This window comes from Lontra canadensis, unplaced genomic scaffold, assembly GCF_010015895.1.
Source record: "Lontra canadensis isolate GAN:19392208 unplaced genomic scaffold, GSC_riverotter_1.0 scaffold120, whole genome shotgun sequence".
NCBI lineage: Eukaryota > Metazoa > Chordata > Mammalia > Carnivora > Mustelidae > Lontra > Lontra canadensis.
Genome location: NW_022631114.1, coordinates 3,716,085 through 3,737,067, shown reverse-complemented (window position 1 = coordinate 3,737,067; position 20,983 = coordinate 3,716,085). Strand labels below are relative to the sequence as shown.

Genomic DNA, 20,983 nt, shown 5'->3' with positions numbered 1-20,983 from the left:
GGTGCCAGGAGGTATGGGGTCTGAATAGGTAGAGCACAGAGGGTTTTTTAGGACACCCAAAATCTCACCTATTAGTATAGAGAACTCTGTAGTTTCTCTTCAGTTTTGCTGTGAGCCTAAAACTGCTCTAAAACATAAATCCTATTGGAAAAAAAAGATCACATGGGATGATCTTCAAATCCACCATCTATCTAAAGCCCAAAGCCTTCAGTACACGTTTCAGAGATCCGGATTTTTCGGTTTGGAAAGGTAACGTGATTTCCATCTCGGGTACCATGGGGCCACATGGAACGCATCTGCTCATCCAACACGGATCTTCCTGCAGCAAATTGAGGGCCCGTCACACTTCCATAAACTTCTATCACGCAAGGATCTTAAGCAGCCTCGTGTCTGTTCAGGTTGGGGTTTGCTGCCAAATGAATAACAAACAAAAGTCATAAAGATTTGGGCTCTGAGGCGCTTCCTCGGTGGGCAGGGAAGCAACCTGGGCCACCGTCCCTGCCGGCCCCACCCGTGCCCAGGCTGGAGGGGATCGGAGCTGCGGAATCATGCCCGTGTCTACGGGAGGGGCGCTTGGCACCCCCAGGAAGACTTAGAACTGAGTGAAGAATGGTGTAAGAGAAACAGACCCCCAGAAGTGATACCTGCGTGTGAAGCAATCTGCAGAATGTTGGTATTTTGCATCCTGGGAACGTGTGGTGACCCACTGCCCATTTATAAAAGAGCTGGAGGACAAAAGCAGCTGTGGGTGGGTTGGCAACACCGTACTCCTAGCAACCGCCCCCAGCCCCAGCAGCCCCAGCAGCGGGAGAAACGCGCTCATCCGCTGCCAGCTGCTTTCTAAAATACGGGGAAGAACACCGACGTCCCCTTCCTCTGACTGCAGTGTGACCACTTGAGTCTCCGAGAGCGGCCTCGAGACCACGGTTCACGAGACAGATTGATGGAAGCGACGGTGGCTCGGGCTCCCTGCCGGCACCGGTGTGTCGTTGCAGGGACGAGATGCACCTGTAGCCCACGCACCCGTCTAGACCGCTGTCTGTCCACAGTCGCTTCAGGAACCACGGGAGAAGCCGTCAGGGTTAGTTCCGACTGAAGATGCGTCCTCCCCCCTGAGAGCGGGAATCCGGGAGCCGGTGCTGCTGGCTGTGGCCCCGGCCCTTCTTGAAGCTTGTGCTGGGAGGGGGATTCTGTGCTGTCCCTAACCTGAAGTCCAGTGTGCATTCGCGGGCCACCAGGAAGATGCAGACGCGGACTCCGGGGCCTGGGTGGGACCCGAGGCTCTGCGTCCCCAACACGCACCACGGGCTGGGCTGAGTCGTGAGAGTCTCAGGCACGTCTGTCTCCTGAACGTCCGGCTTTCCCCAGAGCCTTGGCGTCTCCTAACCTTTCCAGAAAGCCCAAGCCAGAGAGGACTTGGGGGGCAGCTTCTGCCCCACGCTGGGCAGAGGGAAGAGGGACCCAGGGAGCACAGAGCGTGGTGGAAAATAAGCCAGGGCTGGCCCAGCGGGGTCGGGGCTGCTGCGGGAATCGAGTCTCTGCCAGCTGCGGACAGGGGGGCCCCGGGCAGCACCCACAGTTCATTAACATGCCGCGGGGAGGGCTCGGGGCATCTGGACCGCTGCATCTTCGAAGTGACCGTGCAAAGCGCTGGTGCTGTGTCACAGTCATCCCCCCGGGGGCCCATATCACTCAGGCTGACGTCGTGTGAGGTTTGGGGGTTTGGGGGGAATGGGCACCCCTTGCTTAGGCTCTTTCACATTTTGGAAGGACTCATGCCTTAGAACTTTCAAGCATCCATCTGGATCGGTGTGACGTGTCTGGGGCCTCCTTGTGCAGCCAGAAGGCAGAGGCTGATCTGAGGAAAGGGGAGCTGGGGGGGGGGGGCAAGGGGAAGTGGCCAGGAACTGATCCGCAGCAGAAAGCTTCGCCTGCAGCTGTAGAAATAGGGATGGGTGCTGCCTGCACCCCAAAACGTTTGCCACTGGCATGATGGTGGTTATTTCTCATTTATTCATTCAAGGATTTTCCATTTGGTACAGAAGGGCAGGGGGCCCCAGACAGGGGGGGTCACCCGCTCTGGGTCACGGTCAGCGTTGGATGTGGGCTTCCTGCTCAGCCCGTCCATCTCTGGAAGCCATGCCCCTAAGCCCCCACCATGCTGCCTCTCACATGCCTGGCCCAGCTGTTCCCCGGATCTCAGAGCAAGGAGGTGTGTGCCAGACTAGCCAGACGCTTGAAACATGAGGGGGACGCTGAGGCTCGGAGGACACTCAGTCCGCTCTGGACTGTGGGCAGCAAAGCCGTCGTGTGAGCGGAACACGGGTGCTTCTGCTCCCACCACTGTATCCGCATACAGGAGACACCTGGCTCAATTCTGAGACGGTCACCCCCACTCTCACCCCCAGACACTTGCCCGGCCGCCGCATGCCCCTGGGCCCTCGTCGGTGGGCCCCGTAGTCCGTAGCCTGCCTGGTCATTTCAGTGTCGGTGGAGGTAGCCGGAGAGAGCACTGTATGTACATCAGGAAACGGGTTCACTGTCATCAGCACCAGCGATCAACCCTGTGTCCCCGGAAAGGAAGAAGTGCCCGTGGGCCCCGTTCCTTCCGGCTGCATGTAGGGGCCTGAGGCCTCCTCCCCCACGCACCCACCTGCTGCTTAGGGACGGAAGCGTCCAGAAGCAAACTTCTCCACATGATGGCTAAGTCAAGGCCCACACCTTCCGTGGAAATACGCCCAAAGTCTGGCTCAAAGCCCTAAAAGGGCTTGGTGTGTACAGTCTGTCAGCTAGATGGCAGGGTTTTGTTTTGCTGCTGAAGGAAAGAATTTTTCTTTTTAAGATTTTATTTATTTGATTTGTTTGTTTTATTTATTTATTGACAAGAGAGTAGATGCGAGAGAGAACAGGAGTGGGAGGATGGGCTGAGCAGGGAGCCTAATGTGGGGCTCGATCCCAGGACCCTGGGATCATGATCTGAGCCGAAGGCAGACGCTTAACCCACTGAGCCACCCAGGCAGCCCAAGAATTTTTCTTCTTTTGTTTATTGTTGCAAGACATTTATTAATAACACAAGGGATAATTAGCCGTGGTGTTACATTCTAACATAAATTCAGGTGCTTGGGGTTTTCCAAGATCACAGCATCCTGGGAAAGAAGACCGGGACCAACAAAAGCTAAGGCATCGCGGGGACGGCGGCTCGGCGGCTCACGCTTCCCCAGCCGATCTACACTCAGGGCAGGGAAAACCGTGGGACTGTAAAACCCAATTCCTGTTCTCTGATAAAAAGGAAACAATTTCGGTTTCACGACCCTGTTGGTCTGTTCAGACTTTCTCCTGAACAGTTGTCCTGTACTAAATTCCGGCTCCTGGTACCCCCCACATGGCCCAGGAGAAGCCGAAGAACCCGGGAGGCCTTCTGCCCGCAGGTTCTGCTGCTCGTTAGACGGGAGGAGAACGGCTTTCTCCCAGCTCGAAGCTGACTCGCTGGAAGGCAGAGTGGAAGACGGCGACAGATCAGCGCTGCTGCGGGCCGCTGCCCTTGCTCGCGGTGACTGCCAGGTCTGCGGGCAGGCCGGGCCTCACACCGCGCTCAGCGGGTTGGTCACACGGCCCAGGAAGTGCAGGGCAGTGGAGTCATGCTCGTAAATGGCAAACAGGAACGGGCGGTTTAAGGTCACCTCCAAGGCCTTGGGCCCATCCGGCTGTGGGGCAGACTCTGTGGGCTGCTCTCCCTCGTCTGCTTTTAGTTCCAAAAGGATGCTATTCAGCACCTGCAAAGCAGCAAGCGTTGTGACAGCTCCCGACGGCCCTCAGGGCCCAGGGAGAGGGTGCAGGACAGCTGTTTCTCCAGCTCGCCCGTGCCATATACATGCCCCTCGGTGTAGATGGCTCCCACTCGGCCCAACTCACGCAACAGCTCTCCCCAGAGCATCCCTCCAACCCACTGGTCTCCCACTTTCCACCTGGATTTCCAGGACAGAACCCCAGGCCCTTTGGCTGTGGTCTGCTAGTGCTTGGTTCATCCCACGAAGTTAGCAAGAGGACTGATGTTCCCTAGAAGTGAAGAACTGCGAAGGCCCCCTCTCCCCGGTACCCAGCCCGGTGCCAGCACTTCCAAGCCCCCCAGCTCCAGGGAGACATCATTCAGGCAGAGGGAGAGTCTGCCTCCTGCTGAGTGTTCCCTGGGGCACGCAGCTCTGGCAGGACTGGCACCAGGTCCTTATCCCATGGCCTGAGTCCTGACCCTGCTGTGGGATCTGGGAAGGACCCTGAGGCTAGGCCATGCTGGGCAGAGCCAAAAACACATGGTGGGGAAGGGTTTGCTGCTCTCCGCCTGTCCCCGGAAAGCCCCGGAAAGTTCTGGTCCCTTCTCTCCCACCCTGGATGCACAGCCACATAGCCATGCTGTCCTCCCCTCCTCCTCTGCCTGCCCTGCAGAAGCTCTCTCCGTGTCCCTTCCGTCTCCATCTCCCCCGCCGTGAACACACGGAATCACTTGGGCCCGGACATCACCGGCACAGACGGTACCTTTCCGACTCGGAGATCATCATTGCTGATTTTGCCCAGGTTTGCCTCGGCCCCCAGCAGGGTAGGCAGCTTGGCCTGGGCCAGCAGGTCCCGCAGGTCATAGGAGGCTCGCAGTGTCAGCTGGGGCACGGTCAGGCGGATGGTCCTATGGGGGTGACACACGCTTAGGAAGTCCCGGGTGGCTCCCCCTGGGAGGCCCTGGGGCCCCCCGCCCAGCTAGGGAAAGTTTGTCAGCAACAAATACAACAAAAAACTCCCGTGTCCTTGGAAATACTGGGAGAAGGATGTGCGCTTCAAGTAGCGCCCGGGGGGTTGGCGATGAGTTGTCCTTCGTTCTACTCTGGTTCTCAGCTGGCCTCATCAAAGCTGCACTACGTGGATAATTGTAAAATGCTGTTTTCTGAAATAATGCAGCGTGTCTTACGACCACCTTACACTGTCATTCTTGACACAGAAAGCCCCGTGGAGGAGAGAGCGATGGGAAGAACGTCCCGTCACTCTCCACACAGTCATGTTGCTGACATCAACTCAGCTGGCTTGCCTGTAGGGCCTCTGCCTTCCGTCAGCTTCCCTGAGAGCCCAGGGATGTTTCCTGTGACCCCCAAAGCCTTCGCGGGATTTACATGACACCCACGTCCATACATTATCCACAGTAGCCAAATGGTGGAAGTGACCCAAGAGTGCATGGACGGACGGTGGGATAAACAAAACATGTCTGTCCGTCTAATGGAGCATCAGCTGTAAGAGAAGGGAATCCCGACCCACGCTGCCACGCGGGCGAGCCCTGAGGACGTCATGCTAAGTGAAACAAGCCTGTCACAAAAGGACACACACTGTATGAGTTCACTCCTCTGAGGTCCTAGTTTGCAGAGAGCAGAAGCAGAGCGGCCGTGGCCAGGGTTTTGGTGGGGGTGGGGTGGAGTGGGGTGGGCAGGCTGCGTTTCCGTCGGGGAAGCTAAAAAGTTCTGGAGACCGATGGTGGGGGGGCACACCAGTGTGGGGTGCTTCACGCCACTGAACGGTGCACTTAGAGATGTACGTGTTGTACACTTGACCTTAGGCATTTACCATCAGCACAACCAAAACTGATTTCCAAAGGAGCGTTGCCCTCGGGAGGCCAGTGTGTCCCTGATGGTCTTGGAGCAGGTTTCCAGACCCCACTGCGCTGGGCCGCGGACGAGGGTCAAGTGTAGCGCGCCAGCGCACGGGAATGGCTTTCTTCCCGCCAGTTGGAAAGAGGAGCGAAGGACTCGGCCGCAAAGCGGGGAGTTCTGGAGTCAAGGACAGCTCCCCAGGGAAGCCTCTCCCCCAGGCCTCCCAGAGGGAACACTTCTGGGAAGCCAGTCCCCAACAAGCTCTGGGAATGCAGAAGATTGGGGGTGGGAGGATGGCGGGGGAGGGGAGGGGGGTGTGGTTGGTGGTCATGGCATTAAAGGTCCCCCCTTCAGGGTGGGTTGAAACGCAGTCCTCCAAAACCAGCGGGTAAGCCCAAGCCCAAGGAAATCACGTTCCCACTCCTTCCCTCTCCTGTGCCCAGAAAGAGACGACACCTGCAGAGTTAGGTGGACAGGTGGACGGAAGGAGGGGTGACGCGTGAACGCACAGACTCCAGAACAGCGGAAGCCCCCGGCCCCTCCCCATCCTGGGCCCAGGGTTCAGCCAACACCCACACATCTGCTCATCCCACGTCCCCTCCCGCCCTGGGTAGACAGATGGGCCCAGCTCCCCACTGTCCACGGGGAGCTGCCCCAGAGGTGCCAGCCGGTGTCCCAGGAGCCATACCGGGGAGACAGGTTCTTCAACCACGTCAGGAATTTGTGCTGGAAGGTGACGGCCTCCACCTTCTGCAGGCCGGAGGTGCCGTGGGGCTGGACCAGCAGCAGGCAGGCGCTCTTGCTGAGGGGCACCCGGGTCATGGAGAGGTTGTTCTGGACGTCGCTCCAGTGCTGGAAGGTGCCCGTGCCCGAGAGCATGGGGACCGACACCGAGGTGGCATTGTCCACCCAGAACTCCTGCAGTCCCCCCAGCAGGGAGAAGCCCTTCAGCTGTCCTGGAGACCCAGAGAGGAGACAAGGAGGGATGGGTCAGCCGAGGCAGGGGCAGGCAGATGCGCTCAGGGCTGGGGACACCACGGGGAGAGCCGAAGACCCAGCCTGTGATCCGACCTCCCCTAGCCTCCTCCGGCATACCCCGGACCACAGGGTATCTTCCCACCCCTGCGCTTTGCAGGCCCTACCCTGTACCCCAAGGTCCAGTCGAGTCTTCCTCCTACAAGATCCAACCGTTTGAGATCACGACGGTGACGCTAACTGCCCGTGTTGAAGACATTTAACACACCAGGTGCACTCTGAGATTTTACACCTGTCACTTTAAGGTCCACAAAGGAAACCAGGGACCTTAGGCCACCATGAACTGACCAGGTAAACTCACCCCAGATCTGTCCTGGCCCAAAGCCTGCGGCCCGCCACACTCACTGGCTTCTTTTTTTAAATAAACTTCATTTTTTTTAGAGAAGTTAGGTTCATAGCATAATTAGGGGAAGGTATACAGTTTCCCCGTACACCCATCCCCACCCCAAGCACAGCCTCCCATGCTATCCGCACCCCCACCGGAGCGGGACATCCTTTAACCCTGATGACCCTCCACCGACACATCACTGTCACCCAGAGTCCAGGGCTGACATGAGGGCTTGCTCTCAGGGCCGTACGTTCTGTGGGGCTGGACAGTCGTGCAGTGACCTGCGCCCACCATCCCAGCGTCACCCAGAGCGGCTTGGCAGCCCTTCGCAGCCTTGGGGCACGCGCGCGTCTCCATCTGGGAGCAGTGTCAGCTGCGACAGGCTCCCCTTCTGCAGTCAGGACGCAGAGCTAAGCACACGTCCCACAAGGCAGGCTCCACGTGCTGCCCAGGACAGACACAGGACCTGGTGCGAGCCGTGGCTTGGAGAGAAGCGCTTGGTGTAAGCTCGCCCTGGGCCCTGCGGGGAGGGGGCAGCCCCGTGTGGCCCCCCCCGGAGGGGGGCTGCGTGAGGGGTGGCCAAGGGGTGCGGCCAGCTGGCCGCTGTCCGGAAAGAGAGGCAGACGCTTGCTGGATGCCCTGTCCCTGGGGGTCCCCCGTGACTGTACCAGGCTCCCCAAGGGGGCCCTCAGTGCTGGCCCACCAGGCCTGGCCGGAGACTTGTAGATTTAGGGGAAGAAAGAACTAAACCTTTTCCCACCCAAACAGAAGGACGTGAGAGTCTGAACAGAGGTGGCTTCCCTGTCCTGGACACTCCGCTGAAAAGCACAGAATCCATCCTCACCCAGAGGTTAAGTAAATCTCTCAAGGTTAAGTCAACTGGTGTTGTGGAACCTGCCAGAGCCCGCGGCAGCTGGGGATGACCACAGGGCCTGAGCAAAGGGCGCCCGACAGCTCAGGGGCTCCCAACCCCCGAGGCCTTGAGAGCTGGGAACGTCCATCTGGGCTCTGAGGTCGTGGTCACAGAACATCATTACCAAAGAGGCACTTCGAGCTCCCCAGAGAGACAGCCTTCGGCTTCGTAAGGCAGCCGTGTGGTGCTGGGCCGGGAGGGGTTGTGCATCACTGTTGGATGGAAACTGAGGCCCAGAAAGGTCAGGGGGCAAGATCAGAGAGTGGGCATGGTGGGGCTGGCCAAGTGTCGAGGCACCCGTGGCTCTCCAGCTTTTGGGGGGCAGGACTTTCTCAATGAGCGGTCCTCCTGGGGCTCCTCCTGGGAACGGCAGGCTGAGGCCGTGCATCCCCCCTCTGTCCTCCACGGGGGGGGGGGGGGGGGGGGGGGGGGCGGGCAGCCACCCTCAGTAGGAGGGCACCTGTGCTGTCCTCGGTTCCTGGGTCCATCGTCTTCCCCCTGCACCCAGAATGGGCTGGAGGTCCTCCCCCGTGGGGGTTTACAGACTTGCAGGATGTTTTCAGAGTAAGACAATAGTCATGCTCTATTACACCTCCATGTCTCTGGTTTCATCTCTCTGCTGTGGCTCCCTTGGCTCGCAAACACGCCCTGCCCACCCCACCTGTCAGTCTGCAGGGTCACTGCCTCAGCACGTGCTCCCGGGACAGTGGGCCCATTGCATCACCTTCCTGGGACCCTCCCCGCCTCCCATGCACACAGCCCTGGCAGCCTGGATGCCCTCTGACCAGAACAGTTTTCCTGCTCCAGCATTCACCACCCTTCCCAGCATCACATCCCCAAATCTGGCTGGACCCCTCTTTCGGGCTGTGCTTCCCACAGGTCCCATCCCCCCTGAGCTCTGGCCAAACAGAGCCGCCCTTGCTCTGGTTTCTGGCCCTGAACTTGCCAGCCTTTTTGCTCACACATTTGTCCTTCCACAGCCCTGCTCCCCTCGCCATCCTCTGTCCTCTCCCCAGGGACCCTCCCTCCTCCAAGGGCCTGGTGCCCCAGAGTGCCTTTTCAGGGCTCGTTTCCCTAGAGCTCTGCAGCTGGGGGCACTCGCCTGTGGGATCGATCTCCCCTCTTGAAGGTCAGTAGGCAACCTGGGTTCCAGACCTGTGCGTCCTTCCTCCCTGGCCCCCTGAGACGCCCAGCTCAGGGGCATGCGCATCATAGGGCTTCAACAATCAGTTGCTGAATGAGAGCTATCTTTGTGGGGATTTGGGGAGGGGGGAGTAGTACTAACCACTCCCAGCATGAAAGTGGTGTAAGCAAACAAACTGGGTATTTTTGCAAGGACACTGACCTTCTCAGGAGACAAGAAGCCCCCCCCCTTCCTGAGTGTGCAGATGGGCCACTGGGCCGGGAGGTGTGGGTTTGGATCTCAGGACCCCGACCTGTGGCCGTGCCTTCTTAAGGCAGTCACTGTGGGTTTTTCCCCGGAGGCAGTAACACTGCTTTACCACGTCCCAAGGGGATTAAGTGATCAGGATATGAGGGAGTACTAGAGTCGCTGCACACAGTAGGACAGCAGGTAGCTAGCTGGATGCTCATCCACGGAGCCCCTTGGGCAGCTACTACCGGCCCCTTGAGAGTGACTCCCAGGTACTTCCCCACGTTCTCACCCTGCCCATCCCCAAGGCTCGACCCTGCTGAGCCAAATGCTGGACACTAAGTCTGCAGACACAGAGAGCTGTCCCCCTAGGGCACCCACCCCGAGGGCACCTCCAGGCTTTGCCTTACCTTGGAAGTGGACATAGGCGTTGAAAAGCAGGGTGCTGTCTGGGCTGACTCCTGACAGGGGTCTGTCCATTTTCCACCCTGTCACTGCCTGCATGAACCTGTCGATCTTCTCAGCAGCAAGATCCGGGTCCGTGGACAAGTCCAGAGAGCGCGGGAGGGTGACGGGGGCAAAGGGCGCCAGGCCCCGCACAAAAGGCTGCTTCAGGCGCAGGCCAGGGGCTGTGAACAGGCCCAGCACGGTGGAGAGGAGCAGTGCGGACCGGCTGCCGGCCTCACCCTTGGCGACCAGAAGGCCCTGGATGGTCTGCAGGGCGGACAGCACCTTGTAGCCGTCCAGCCGGGAGGTGCAGCTCTGGTCGTCCCCGGGGACGCCCAGGAAGGCCTGCAGTCTGCCAGCCGTGGGGTCCAGCGCGCCCAGGTAGAGAGAGGCCAGCGTGCCGAAGAGAGTCGTGGGGGACAGGACAGTCCCGCTGGCCGCGCTCCCGGACTCGCCCAGCGCCCTGTACATGTGGAAGCCCAGGAAGTTGAGCATCGTGCCCACTTTAGCCGCCCGCATCCTGTCCTCCTCCTCCAGCTTCCCGGCGGCCAGGGCCAGCTGCTCCCGGAGCGCCTCCTCGTCCACTGGGGACGTCTTGGCCTGAATCGGGACGGGCGTGAAGGTCTGCTCCTCGGGCATCTCTGGGCCGGGTCTCTCCAGCTGCTCACAGCTGCTCTTGCTGTAGACTAGGAGGTGGAAGGGGTGGATGTACACTCGGTCCCCAGCGGCCAGGCCGGCCCAGGCCACGAGGCAGAGGACAGCGGCCCTTAGGCCCACTCCAGCAGGACCCATCTCCGGCAGGGGCGCTTGCTTCCCTGAAACAGCATTTCGTGCAGGGCGACAGGTTACTAAGTGTGTTAGTGCCCTCCAGCCAGACGTCTAGCTGTTCCCGTATTCCCTGCGGTCATGAACCCAGGAGAAATCTATCCGGGTCTACACACACCTTGAAGAGAAGCGATAGATTCCGGGCTCTGAGGACAGTATCTCTGGGAGCCATGACGCGCTATCGTGGACTGAGCTGTGCGTTTTGCGGGGGGGGGGGGGGCCTTGCAGGGGAGTATGTTGGGGTTGGTTTTGTTTTGTCTGATTTTTATAATGGGGAGAATGTCTCGACAGTAAGACATGGGTAGATTTTAAACAGAAATACCAAAATGTCCGTTACATCAAGGAAAAATGTACACAAATATTTTCACAAAATGTTGTTAAGTCCTTCTCTTCAAGAATATGCAACTGCGGGCGCCTGGGTGGCTCAGTGGGTTAAGCATCTGCCTTTGGCTCAGGTCATGATCTCAGGGTCCTGGGATCGAGCCCCGCATCGGACTCTCTGCTCAGCGGGGAGCCTGCTTCCCTCTCTCTCTGCCTGCCTCTCTGCCTACTTGTGATCTCTCTCTGTCAAATAAATAAATAAAAATTAAAAAAAAAAAAGAATATGCGACTGTCTGATAGTATTTTTTACCTTGGGTAAATCAGTGATATCATGGATTAGTCAATAATTATATGTTTAATAAAGAGTAATGGGTGGGCACCTGGGTGGCTCAGTCGTTAAGCATCTGCTTTCAGCCCAGGTCATGATCCTGGGGTCCTGGGATCAAGTCCTGTGTCTGGCTCCCTGCTCAGCGGGGAGCCTGCTTCTCCCTCTCCCTCTACACATCCCCTACCTGCTTGTGCTCACTCTCTCCATCTCTCAAATAAATAAATAAAATCTTTTTTTTAAGAGTAATATGGAAACATTTAAACTTTTTTTTGCCTTTACTGAATTTTATTTTTTTTTAATTTTTTTATTATTTGTATTAACATACAATGTATTATTACCTCCAGGGGTACAGGTCTGTGAATCGTCAGCCTTACACACTTCCCAGAACTCACCATAGCACATACCCTCCCCAATGTCCATAACCCAGCCACCCTCTCCCGACCCCTCTGCCCCCGGCAACCCTCAGTTTGTTTTGTGACATTAAGAATCTCTTATGGTTTGTCTCCCTCCCAATCCCATCTTGTTAAACTTATTTTTGAAGGAAGTTTGATTTTAAAATAAACAAAATTCACCTTGGTGCCTTAGAGTTTTTAACTTCCTATGTTGAAGTCCTAAATCCCACTACTTCAAAATGTACTCTATTGGGAGATAGAGTCTCTACAGAGGTAATTTAGGTTAAACGGGGTCATTGGGATGGGCCCTCATCGCATTTGACCGGGGTCCCTCTTAGAAGAGATTAGGACACAGACACACACAAACGGAAGACCCTGGAAAGATAGGGAGAAGACAGCCATCTACAAGCCAGGGGGAGGGACCTCAGAAGACGCATCTGTCAACATCTCCGCTTGGACTTGGAACCGGTATGAAGATATGAAGGTTCTCCCAAAAGGAGTCAGCAGTACTTGTCGCCGCCCGAATCACGAGAGAACAGATTTCTGTCGTCGAGGGGACCCAGTCTGTGAGACTTTGATATGGCTGCCTCTGGCTATGAGCGTCCCTAGAAAACCAGCCGTGGGGCAGACCTCGAGTCTCCAGGAGGCCTCCTAGCCCCGGGGTAGGTGGAAACCAGTTTGGAATACGAGACTAAGATGCGCAGAGGTTTTTTTCTATGTTGTAAGTTGGCCTGGCGAGAACGATCCGTGTGGTCCCTGCCGGGAAATGTACCCCTCATTCCCCAGACCAGGAGCGTCCTGCAAGAATAGACGTGTCCTAACTGGGTAGTGCGTGACAGTTCCCAGAAGCCCCTGCCTACAGATTCCCCCGTCCAGCCTTGGCTGTTCACGCGAGGAAGGAAAGTTTTCACACAGCAAAGCGTGTGACCGACACAATTCACACCTGTGTTTATTCTCACCCTTCAGGCCCAAGCCCGGTTCCCACAGATCTCATCGGGGGAGCCCTAGAAACCGTGGGAGTCCGTGTCCCCCCCCCCAGAGATGCCAGCTATAACGACCCTGGGGTGTGGCCTCAGAAGGGGTTTCTCAGCTCCACTGTGGCCCCCACAGGCAGCTGGCGGTGAGCCCCAGAGGCTCAGCCTGAAGCCCTGGTGTTTGCACCGGTCCCAGCGCCCCAGGCCAGTTGGTGACTGTGTCCTGCACGTGGAGGACTATGTCCAGCGCAGTGGATCCCCATGGAGCCCGACACCAGCCCCACCAACGCCTCCCACGGACAGCCGGTGGCGTTGGTCTGCGCTGGGGCCGGGGATAGTTTTTTTAAAAAACGTCCCAGGTGAGTCTGAAGTAGAACCGTCCTGTGCCCTAGACGTGGGTCTCCGTCGTTGGCAGGAGGATTTCTGGCACCTCTCTCTAGCGCCCTGCGATTCTGCTCCTGCCTCACCTCTCAGTGAGCGAGAACGTGGCAGACAAGGTTCTTGGGCTGGCTCTGCGGACCTAGGGCCTGTGTTCATGGCACGGGTTCATTTGCTCCCAGTCATTTCCATGGAATCGCACTGATTTCTGGTGAAGCCGAGGACCGGATTACCAGCTTCATCCTTCGCGCTCCCGTCCTCATCCTCACCCATCCCCCTGCCCTCCCAGAGCAGCCCAGTCATCCCTGGAACTGAGGCGTGAACTCAAGGTCACCTTGATGCCTCCATCTTTCCTGCACACCCAGGCATACCCAGTTATCCCCTGACGCTGGCGCTCCGCACTCCTCTCCCGGGCCTGGTAAACTGCACCCGCTTTCCACTCACGAGCATTGTGTGTTTAGTTCTGCTCTGGTCATCAAACACCAAAGGAACTTTGACTGCTGACCTCGGCCACCACTTCCCCCTCCTCCCCACACATTTGACCCAATCCATGGTTCTCATGAGAAGCCACACGACATACAAAAATGGAACAGAAAGTTCTCCTTCCTGTCCAGACGGGCCTCCGTTGCCAGCTCTTGCCTCGTGTAAAAAGCCAAAACACTCTGAGTTATCAGGGGAAACCTGTGGGAGCGGAGGGCTGGAGAAATCTGGCAGAAGTGGCCCCCAGTCCCGGGCTAGGGCCACACAGGTAAGCACAGCCCCCTCCCTGCTTTGCCAGTCCCGCACAGCACACGCACTGTCTACAGTGAAACAATTTCACGGTCACGGTCCGGGGCGGGGGCTGCTGTGTGTTGCTCTCAGCTGGGATCTTGTGGCTGCCGTACTGACCGGTCCTTAGCAGCCCACCGCGGGGTCTCAGAATAAACGGGGACTCCAGGCTCCTGTGGATCTGCCCTCCTCCGGCACCCCTTCTCAGTCTCCTCTCCATATCCCCTCGTGGTTCTGTGGCTTCGTGAAATGGTGAGATCAGCAGCCAACGCTGGTCTAACGCCTATCATTGCCAGGCAGTGTTCTAGCACTTTCCATGGACTTGTCTCATCCTGCTAAGTCTTCCGTGACATCCCATTTCCCGCTGTAACTGTCCCCACCACGCCTGACACCCTGAACTCACTTATCCCACTTTACTTCCTCTCTCCACAGCACTGACCCCCTTATGAGCTTACAAATAATTAATTCTCATGTATTTATTTGTTTAGTGTTCATTACCTGTCTCTTCCCACGTGAAGGCAAACCCCAAGAGAGTGGGGTCCTTGCTCTGTTTTATTTGCTGATATATATACTGCATTTCCAGAAATGTTCCTGGGACATAGTACGTACTTGATAAACAGTTGTTAAGTGGATTAATGGATACTGTTTTGCGGAGGAACAGAGAGGTTCCGTGACTTGCCCAAGGTCACACAGCTAAGTGAGAGACAGAACTAGGATTCAAACCCAGACCCCCTGAAGCCACAGTCCACACACTTCAGCACCCATCGTAGTGCCTCTTGAACAGTAAGAATCTGTCTTTGTAGTTTCTCTTAAAGTTTAGAAAGCACTTTCACATTATATTAGCTCTCTGAATATACCCCCTAGCTCATGAGCAAGGGAGGCCATTTTATAGATGGGCAAACCGAGGCTTGGGGATACAAAGTGATGAGTTGAGGGCACCCAAGCCTTGAACCCAGGGCCAGAGGCAGCACTGCCTGGGGGAGGTGCAGGGAGACAGACGTGGTGCAGGCCACTCTTCGCCTGAGCCTCCGGGGATGGGGTCAGGGACGCAGCTCCCAGCTATATGAGGCTGCTCCCCCATCCACCTCACAGCTCCTGTCCCTGCACAAGCTTTGCGCTTCCTTCTGACTCAAGGCTCCCCGTGGCTCTGCTCCCGGCCTGTGCCTGAGGACCCAGCCCTGCTCAGAGGCAGCAGGGGACCCGGCCACCCTGCCCTACAGCTGTGGAGTGGGGGGCAGTTCCTCTGCTAAGACCTGGGGTGGCTGAGGGGGAGGACAGTCCATGAGAGGACTTCCGATGTGACAGGAGGGGGGACATATCGGCGTCGTCTTCGGTAGTGATCCCCCCGCAGCGCCTGTCACCACGGACCCCTGCCTTCCGGCTCCCAGCTGCTCCCACCAGAGACCCCTTCGCTTCTCCTCCCGGCAGAACTCAGCTGCCCTGACAGGGAGGGGCTCCCCGCTTACCTTCTCCTCGGGTCCCCAAAACAAGAGCAGCCTCTTCCCCTGGCTGGGCCGAGGCCCTATTTATATCAGAGGGGATGGAGCCGTTCCCAGACCGTTCTGTGCCCAAGCTGGGGAGGAGGGCGGTGACATCACTTGGCCCGACCCCAGGGGGTGGGGGCCTCAGGCGGCCGGGTGGCTAGGGGACAGGTGCCAGAGCGACTCTCAGGCTGGGACTCCTTCCAGGAAGTCAGAGTGATCGATACACACTTTCCGTGCCAAACAGCATGAGCCGGCAAGCCGTGGAGTTACACATTTACCCCAGCTCACCTGCCCTGGGGCCGCGGGGACGCACACGGGGATCCCACGTAGGTGTGTGTAGGTGTGTGATGGGTCTCTAGCCTGAGGTGTGACAGCCACTCAGGCCTTCTGACAGAGCCCTCTTGAGGTGTGCTTCTGAGGGTCCCCAAGAATGTGCTTGAGTCCCCATTGGGCAGGGGAGGGAGCTGTGGAGGGTGGCCCGGGAGGTGGGGGTGGGCGATTTCTGACTCCATGGCCTTGAGCCGCTCAATGATTATCCAAACCACCTTTAGGCACCTGCTCCCTGAGACGCCCTCTGGCGGGCAGGGGGAGAGACGCACAACCAAGCAGAAGCACCTTCCAGAGACTCGTGATTTCGCTGGGGAGACTGCTAGACGCCAACAGTGGTACAGACAGACAGACAGGCACCGACAAGATGCTTTCAGATCCTGGGAAGGAACAATTGTTAAGCTGGGGAAGGTTTCAGGAAGCAATGTCATTTCTGTCCAAGCCTGAAGGGTAAACAAGCTGGGCTTGGATACTGAGGAAGGGATCTTTAGAGGCCTATGGATAGTACCAAAGGGGCGGGAAAGCACAGAGATTTTCAGGGGACACCAGCACCCCTAAAGGTGCTACGAGGAAGAGCAGAGATAACAGCAAATGGCCACTGTTCCCTGTGCTTGCCCCCATGGCCGGGGAGGGTGCCCCATCTTTCCTGAGTGTCCCCTGGACACAGGGCTTCAGGCCAAACTCTCCAGGATCTGAGCCAACGTACGAGACGAAACCCACTCGGCCACCCCAGATCTGGGGTGTGGGACCCAGTGATGTGGAAAGAAAGGACGCTGGCTAGAGCCTGAACACCAGCTCAGAGGCCAAAGTCAATGCCATGGGAGGGAGGGAGGGAGGGAAGGTGTCTGAGCGGGAGAATGTTATGAAGCCTGATTTCTGCTTTTACAAATGTCCTCTAACTGGGACAGGCATCAGGTTTCCAAGCTCCGGCCCAGAGAGAGAGAGAATGCTGAAACCAATAATCGAGAGAGGGACCGAGGAAGCACAAGAGCTTTGGGGAAGCAACAGGAAGAGTTTGATCTCAGATGGGTTTGTTTTGAGCGCCTATTGGATCCCAGCCGGGAATACTCAGGGAAACAATTCCTGCTCTCAGCACAGAGATCTCAGCTGGATGCAGGGTCCTGATGCATCATGGTGGAGTTCAAGGCCTATGGGTGGAGATGTTTCCCACCCCCCACCCCCGACCCCTAGAAGTCTTAGATGTGAGGAGAGGGGAGAAGAGGGAAACCTAGGGAGTTGGGGGATGGGAAGGGAGTCAGCGCAGGATGAGGAGGGGCAGGGGGGTGGCTGTAACACACAGGGGTTTGTGTTCCAGAAGCCAGGAGGAGAGTTCCGAGAGGTGAGGAGTCAGGGCCGGAAGGAGGGCTTTTGGGCAGCATATGTCAGAGTGGCTTCAAGTCACCGGAGTGGAGATGTCTGCACCCAGAGCAATCTTTTTTTTTTTTTAATTCAAATAACTCAATTTTATTAAGATCCTCTACACACACACACTTCCTACTAAAAACTGAAAGAGCACAACAAAAAAATTTTATTACAATGTCAGAAAACCAGAAAATCTAGCATATGTACCCACCCTAATTTTGCTTACCAAACCACCCAGTTTTCTTGTATTCCTTCTGCACAAGTTACTTGGCTTCCAATTTTTGATATTATATCTTATCTTAATGACTTCAGGTCTCTCAAACACACAGGCAACATTCAAAACCTATTAGTGCTTCCTTAGGTCAAATCAAAAGGTGCAAGTATACTGAAGTCATCCAAATGCAAACTACAGGATTCCTCACAAATTACTGGCATCACGGTAAAAAAAAAAAAAAAAAAAAAAAAAGATATTAAAAAAACCCTTGTAATATCACAGATTATCAAAGTATTAGTTTGCCCTAACATAGAGCAGCCTTCCAAGCTGCTGCAAAATGATCCTAAAATCACTAGCAGAAAGAAATAGTTCAAGAATAAAAGTCTGTTTACATTGGCTCCACGTCATTATTATTCTCCATGCTGGTTTCCTCAGCAAGATCTTTGTGATACAGGCAATAATGACAGCGACATCTGAATCTTTCCACTCTTGTTTCATCCTCCTCTGTTTCCTTCTCCTGTAGATCTTTTTGAAGCTGAGACCCTGGGTTTAGGTAGCGCTGGTACTGAATCATTCGAATCATCCTTGCCATCCTTTCCTTCCGGGCTGTTAACAAGGTCCTCACTCCAGCCCTCCTCCCACTGCTGCTGAGGATACGCTCCACCAGCCCCTGTGGTTTCCTCTCTCTGCCTGGCTGCTGAGACGGATACTCTGGCAGAGGGGAAGGGAGGACGATACTAGAGTCTAGGGTCAATTTACCAAGGTTCTTGGTTAATACTTCGGAGATTGTTTGAGAGGCACCTGAGCTTTCCTGGGAATCCTCTTCATTGCGTGTCTGAGATGATCCCGGAGCCCAGGTTGGGTAAAGCCACTCTGGAGAATCCATTGGAAGCCTAGTGACAGACCGAGGCTCCTCCTAGATATTTGGGGTCTGGTGGGAGGTGATCCTCACCCAACTTGGTACAAAGTAGCCTGGCAAGAACTTCCACCCAGAGCAATCTTGATTGACACCAACCCTTTATTGCTCATCAAAGACCATGAGGAGGAGGGTAGGAGTCCCTAGGGAGTTGGAGAGCAGCCTCAGGGAAGGACGAGGGAGGGGTCCGGCTGAGATGGTTTGAGAAGCCAATGGAAGATTGAACTGTGGACTCCTCTTTTAACAATCGTGGTAATGAATGGGTGCAGGGAGCAAAAAACTCCGTATTCTCAACTCCTGGGTAGAAGGAAGAGAGAATTCATGTTTGTTGAGCAGCTTGTTAAAAATCAGAATTCTACCAAGCAAATGCGAAGATACGATGGGCTTTATTCAACAATTCATGAATCAGGCAGCAAGTAGAGGGGAGCTCCACTGAGCAAACCAAAAGAAAGATTTTTGAAGGCAGACAGAGGGCATGCAAACAATGAATAGAGGAATTTGTTAGCAAGAGTTAAGAGTGCATTATTCAGGCAATGTCAGCCTTCTAGAGGGAGCAGAAGTGGTCTCTCAGTAAATTTTCTGGTATCGACCAGAAAATTCCATGTTGTCTGCTGAAAGGTCATGTTCTCGAGGGATCCAAACTGCAGTTAGCTTGGGTATTAAGTCTTGGTTTGCTGAGTTAGCCTAAGTGACACCATTTGGGGCCTGTAGTTTTCTTTCTAAGGTGGGGCTTCATGCCCGGTGCATCCACGTTCTTCGATGTCTTCAGTGCACACTTTCACACACCCGCTGCCATCCAGGGAGAGAAAACTGAGGCCCCCAAGAGGCTCAGAGGTTTGCTAAACATCACCCAGAAAGAACATGGTGAATCCAGGTCTGTCTGACACCTACACCTGTTCTTTTCCTACCACATTCAGGCGTTTGTCCAACAACTATTTATTGAAAACCTTCTACGGGTCAAGAATTGGAAGTTCAATGTCTGGTCATGTGTCTTAGCCCAGCTGTCCAAAGGACAGCAACTATTTCACAGAAATGACAGTATTAAGGGACAGGAAGACATCTGCTGTCTAGACAAACCATACCATACACATATTTCTTAAACTAGTAAAGTTTGGGGGGAGGGATCCTGAACCCCAGATATCTACAAAACTAGATTTTACTGTATTATCTCAAAATGGCCCAACACAGTGGGTAAACCAAGGCATGAAGGGTTGAATCTTAGGACCACAGAACTGGAAGGAGACAAACTATGCCCTAGAGCACCTTCTTTTCAATGTTTTAAGTTCTCTGGTGTCAGGGACAGGTTGGGGGCAGGACCATGACGTGTGTGGTCCCTGATTCCTGTTTCTCCCCATGAAGACATTCCCTCACCTTCTATGCATTCCCCATGTTGCATTAGGGGTGACCAGATGTCTGAGTAGCTCTAGGCCTCTTGCCTCTGGAGCATCCTCGGTTTAGGAGGGCTGTCTCCTCATCAGATCACTCTTGCTGGCTGGCACGTTTGTTTCACTGATAATAATTAGCAGGATCACGTAAGATTGGGCTGTTAGGGTGGTACTGATGTCTCCTTTTGGGACGTCGGAGCTCTGAGCTACAAAGAGCCACTGCCAAAGCCTTGGGCTTGAGCCATACATCTGTCTCAATCACCTGTGTCCCACGTATCTTTTCTGCTCTCTACGGCCTCAGGGTACCGATGGCAGCGGACATCTTTCTACTTATGGATCTCTTGCCTCTGGCCCTCAGAATGTTCACCCCACCCCTTCCACAGGCTCTGTGTCAGCCAGTCCTCCAGAGGTGGTCCTCTCCCTTCCAAGGACTTTCAAAATCAATGCCCATTCACTAACTGGTTCTTCTGATAGATGCCCTCTCTTCCTCAAATCAATGCAATGATATCGTGCTTTCTGGGGTGGGCTTCTGCAATGCCAGATGGGAGATGGACATTCCTTGGGACAATGAGACCCCCCGCTTTTCCCCAGACTGTCACTCATCACCTACTCTCCCTGCTCCTATAGGGTGCCAAAGGCAGGTGGACAATGGAATGCACCCTGCCCACACATCCTATGGAGTTCAGGGGAAGGTATGATCATAACACATGTTATTCTGTTTATGCTACAAAAAAAAAAAAAAAATCCAAGCAGTACGTTTAACATGACCAGAAGAAGAATTCTAATTCAGACTGCCCTGTAGGTAAGACTTGCATTTGTGGTCATCGTCAACAAAGGACAGGGCAACTTGCTAAGTCGTCAGAAGCCAACATTCCCAGATGGCATGACGGAGGGCACAGCTTTGGGAGTGTCAGGAAACTGCTGAGACAGGAAGGTCTGTACTGTCTCGACACAAACAGGCTGGAGGAGCCACAAGATAGGAAATTATCCAGGAATGACACATTTGATAATAAAGAACAGAAAGAATCTTGACATTCACTGATTAGACAGTAGGGACTTAAGTCCCTTCTCTGACCGCTTTTCTAAATCTTCATTTTAAAAGAATCACTGTATCTCACATGGGGCTATGAATTCTGTCACATAATTTTACAATTATTTTGCTCATATAGACAAGTTCCTCCCAAAGGTTAATTGTCTTTGCCAAACAGCTTAGTGGTGGCCCAGCGTCAAGGGAACATCCAATGTGTCCCTCCTCTGGGCGCTACCCCCATCCCCTAGACCCAGGCCACCTCTGCCCCCATCTGTGAGCATCTGAAAAACATGCTCTTGAGTGTCCTTGAGTGATTTCCCCCACTTCTCTCAATTTTTTCAGGCTTGAGTGTCCCTGTCACACAATTACAGCCTTTAGTATATTTGAAAGCAGCTTCTCAGGGATTACAACACACGTCAAAGTTCATTTCAAACTTGTTACAAAGTGGAGAGGGGCCTCTAAACAGACATTTCTCTCTTGGTAATGACATATTACTGGGGAAAAAATAAGGAGGCAATCGTCATTAAGTGGGACACAGTAAAGGATGTCAGCTTCGACTT

The 20,983-nt window shown here is 55.1% G+C and overlaps 1 protein-coding gene across 1 annotated transcript; it reads right to left on the bottom strand.

Annotated features, from left to right (window-relative positions):
* Positions 1-3,581: 3,581 nt before the first annotated feature.
* AGT (angiotensinogen) lies at positions 3,582-15,214 on the bottom strand. Its single transcript, XM_032841111.1, has 5 exons — positions 15,172-15,214; positions 9,683-10,534; positions 6,313-6,580; positions 4,531-4,675; positions 3,582-3,773 (listed from the first exon to the last, which is right to left on the bottom strand). Exons 2-5 carry the CDS (start codon positions 10,509-10,511, stop codon positions 3,582-3,584), a joined length of 1,434 nt encoding a protein of 477 aa, XP_032697002.1. The 5' UTR covers positions 10,512-10,534; positions 15,172-15,214.
* Positions 15,215-20,983: the final 5,769 nt, after the last annotated feature.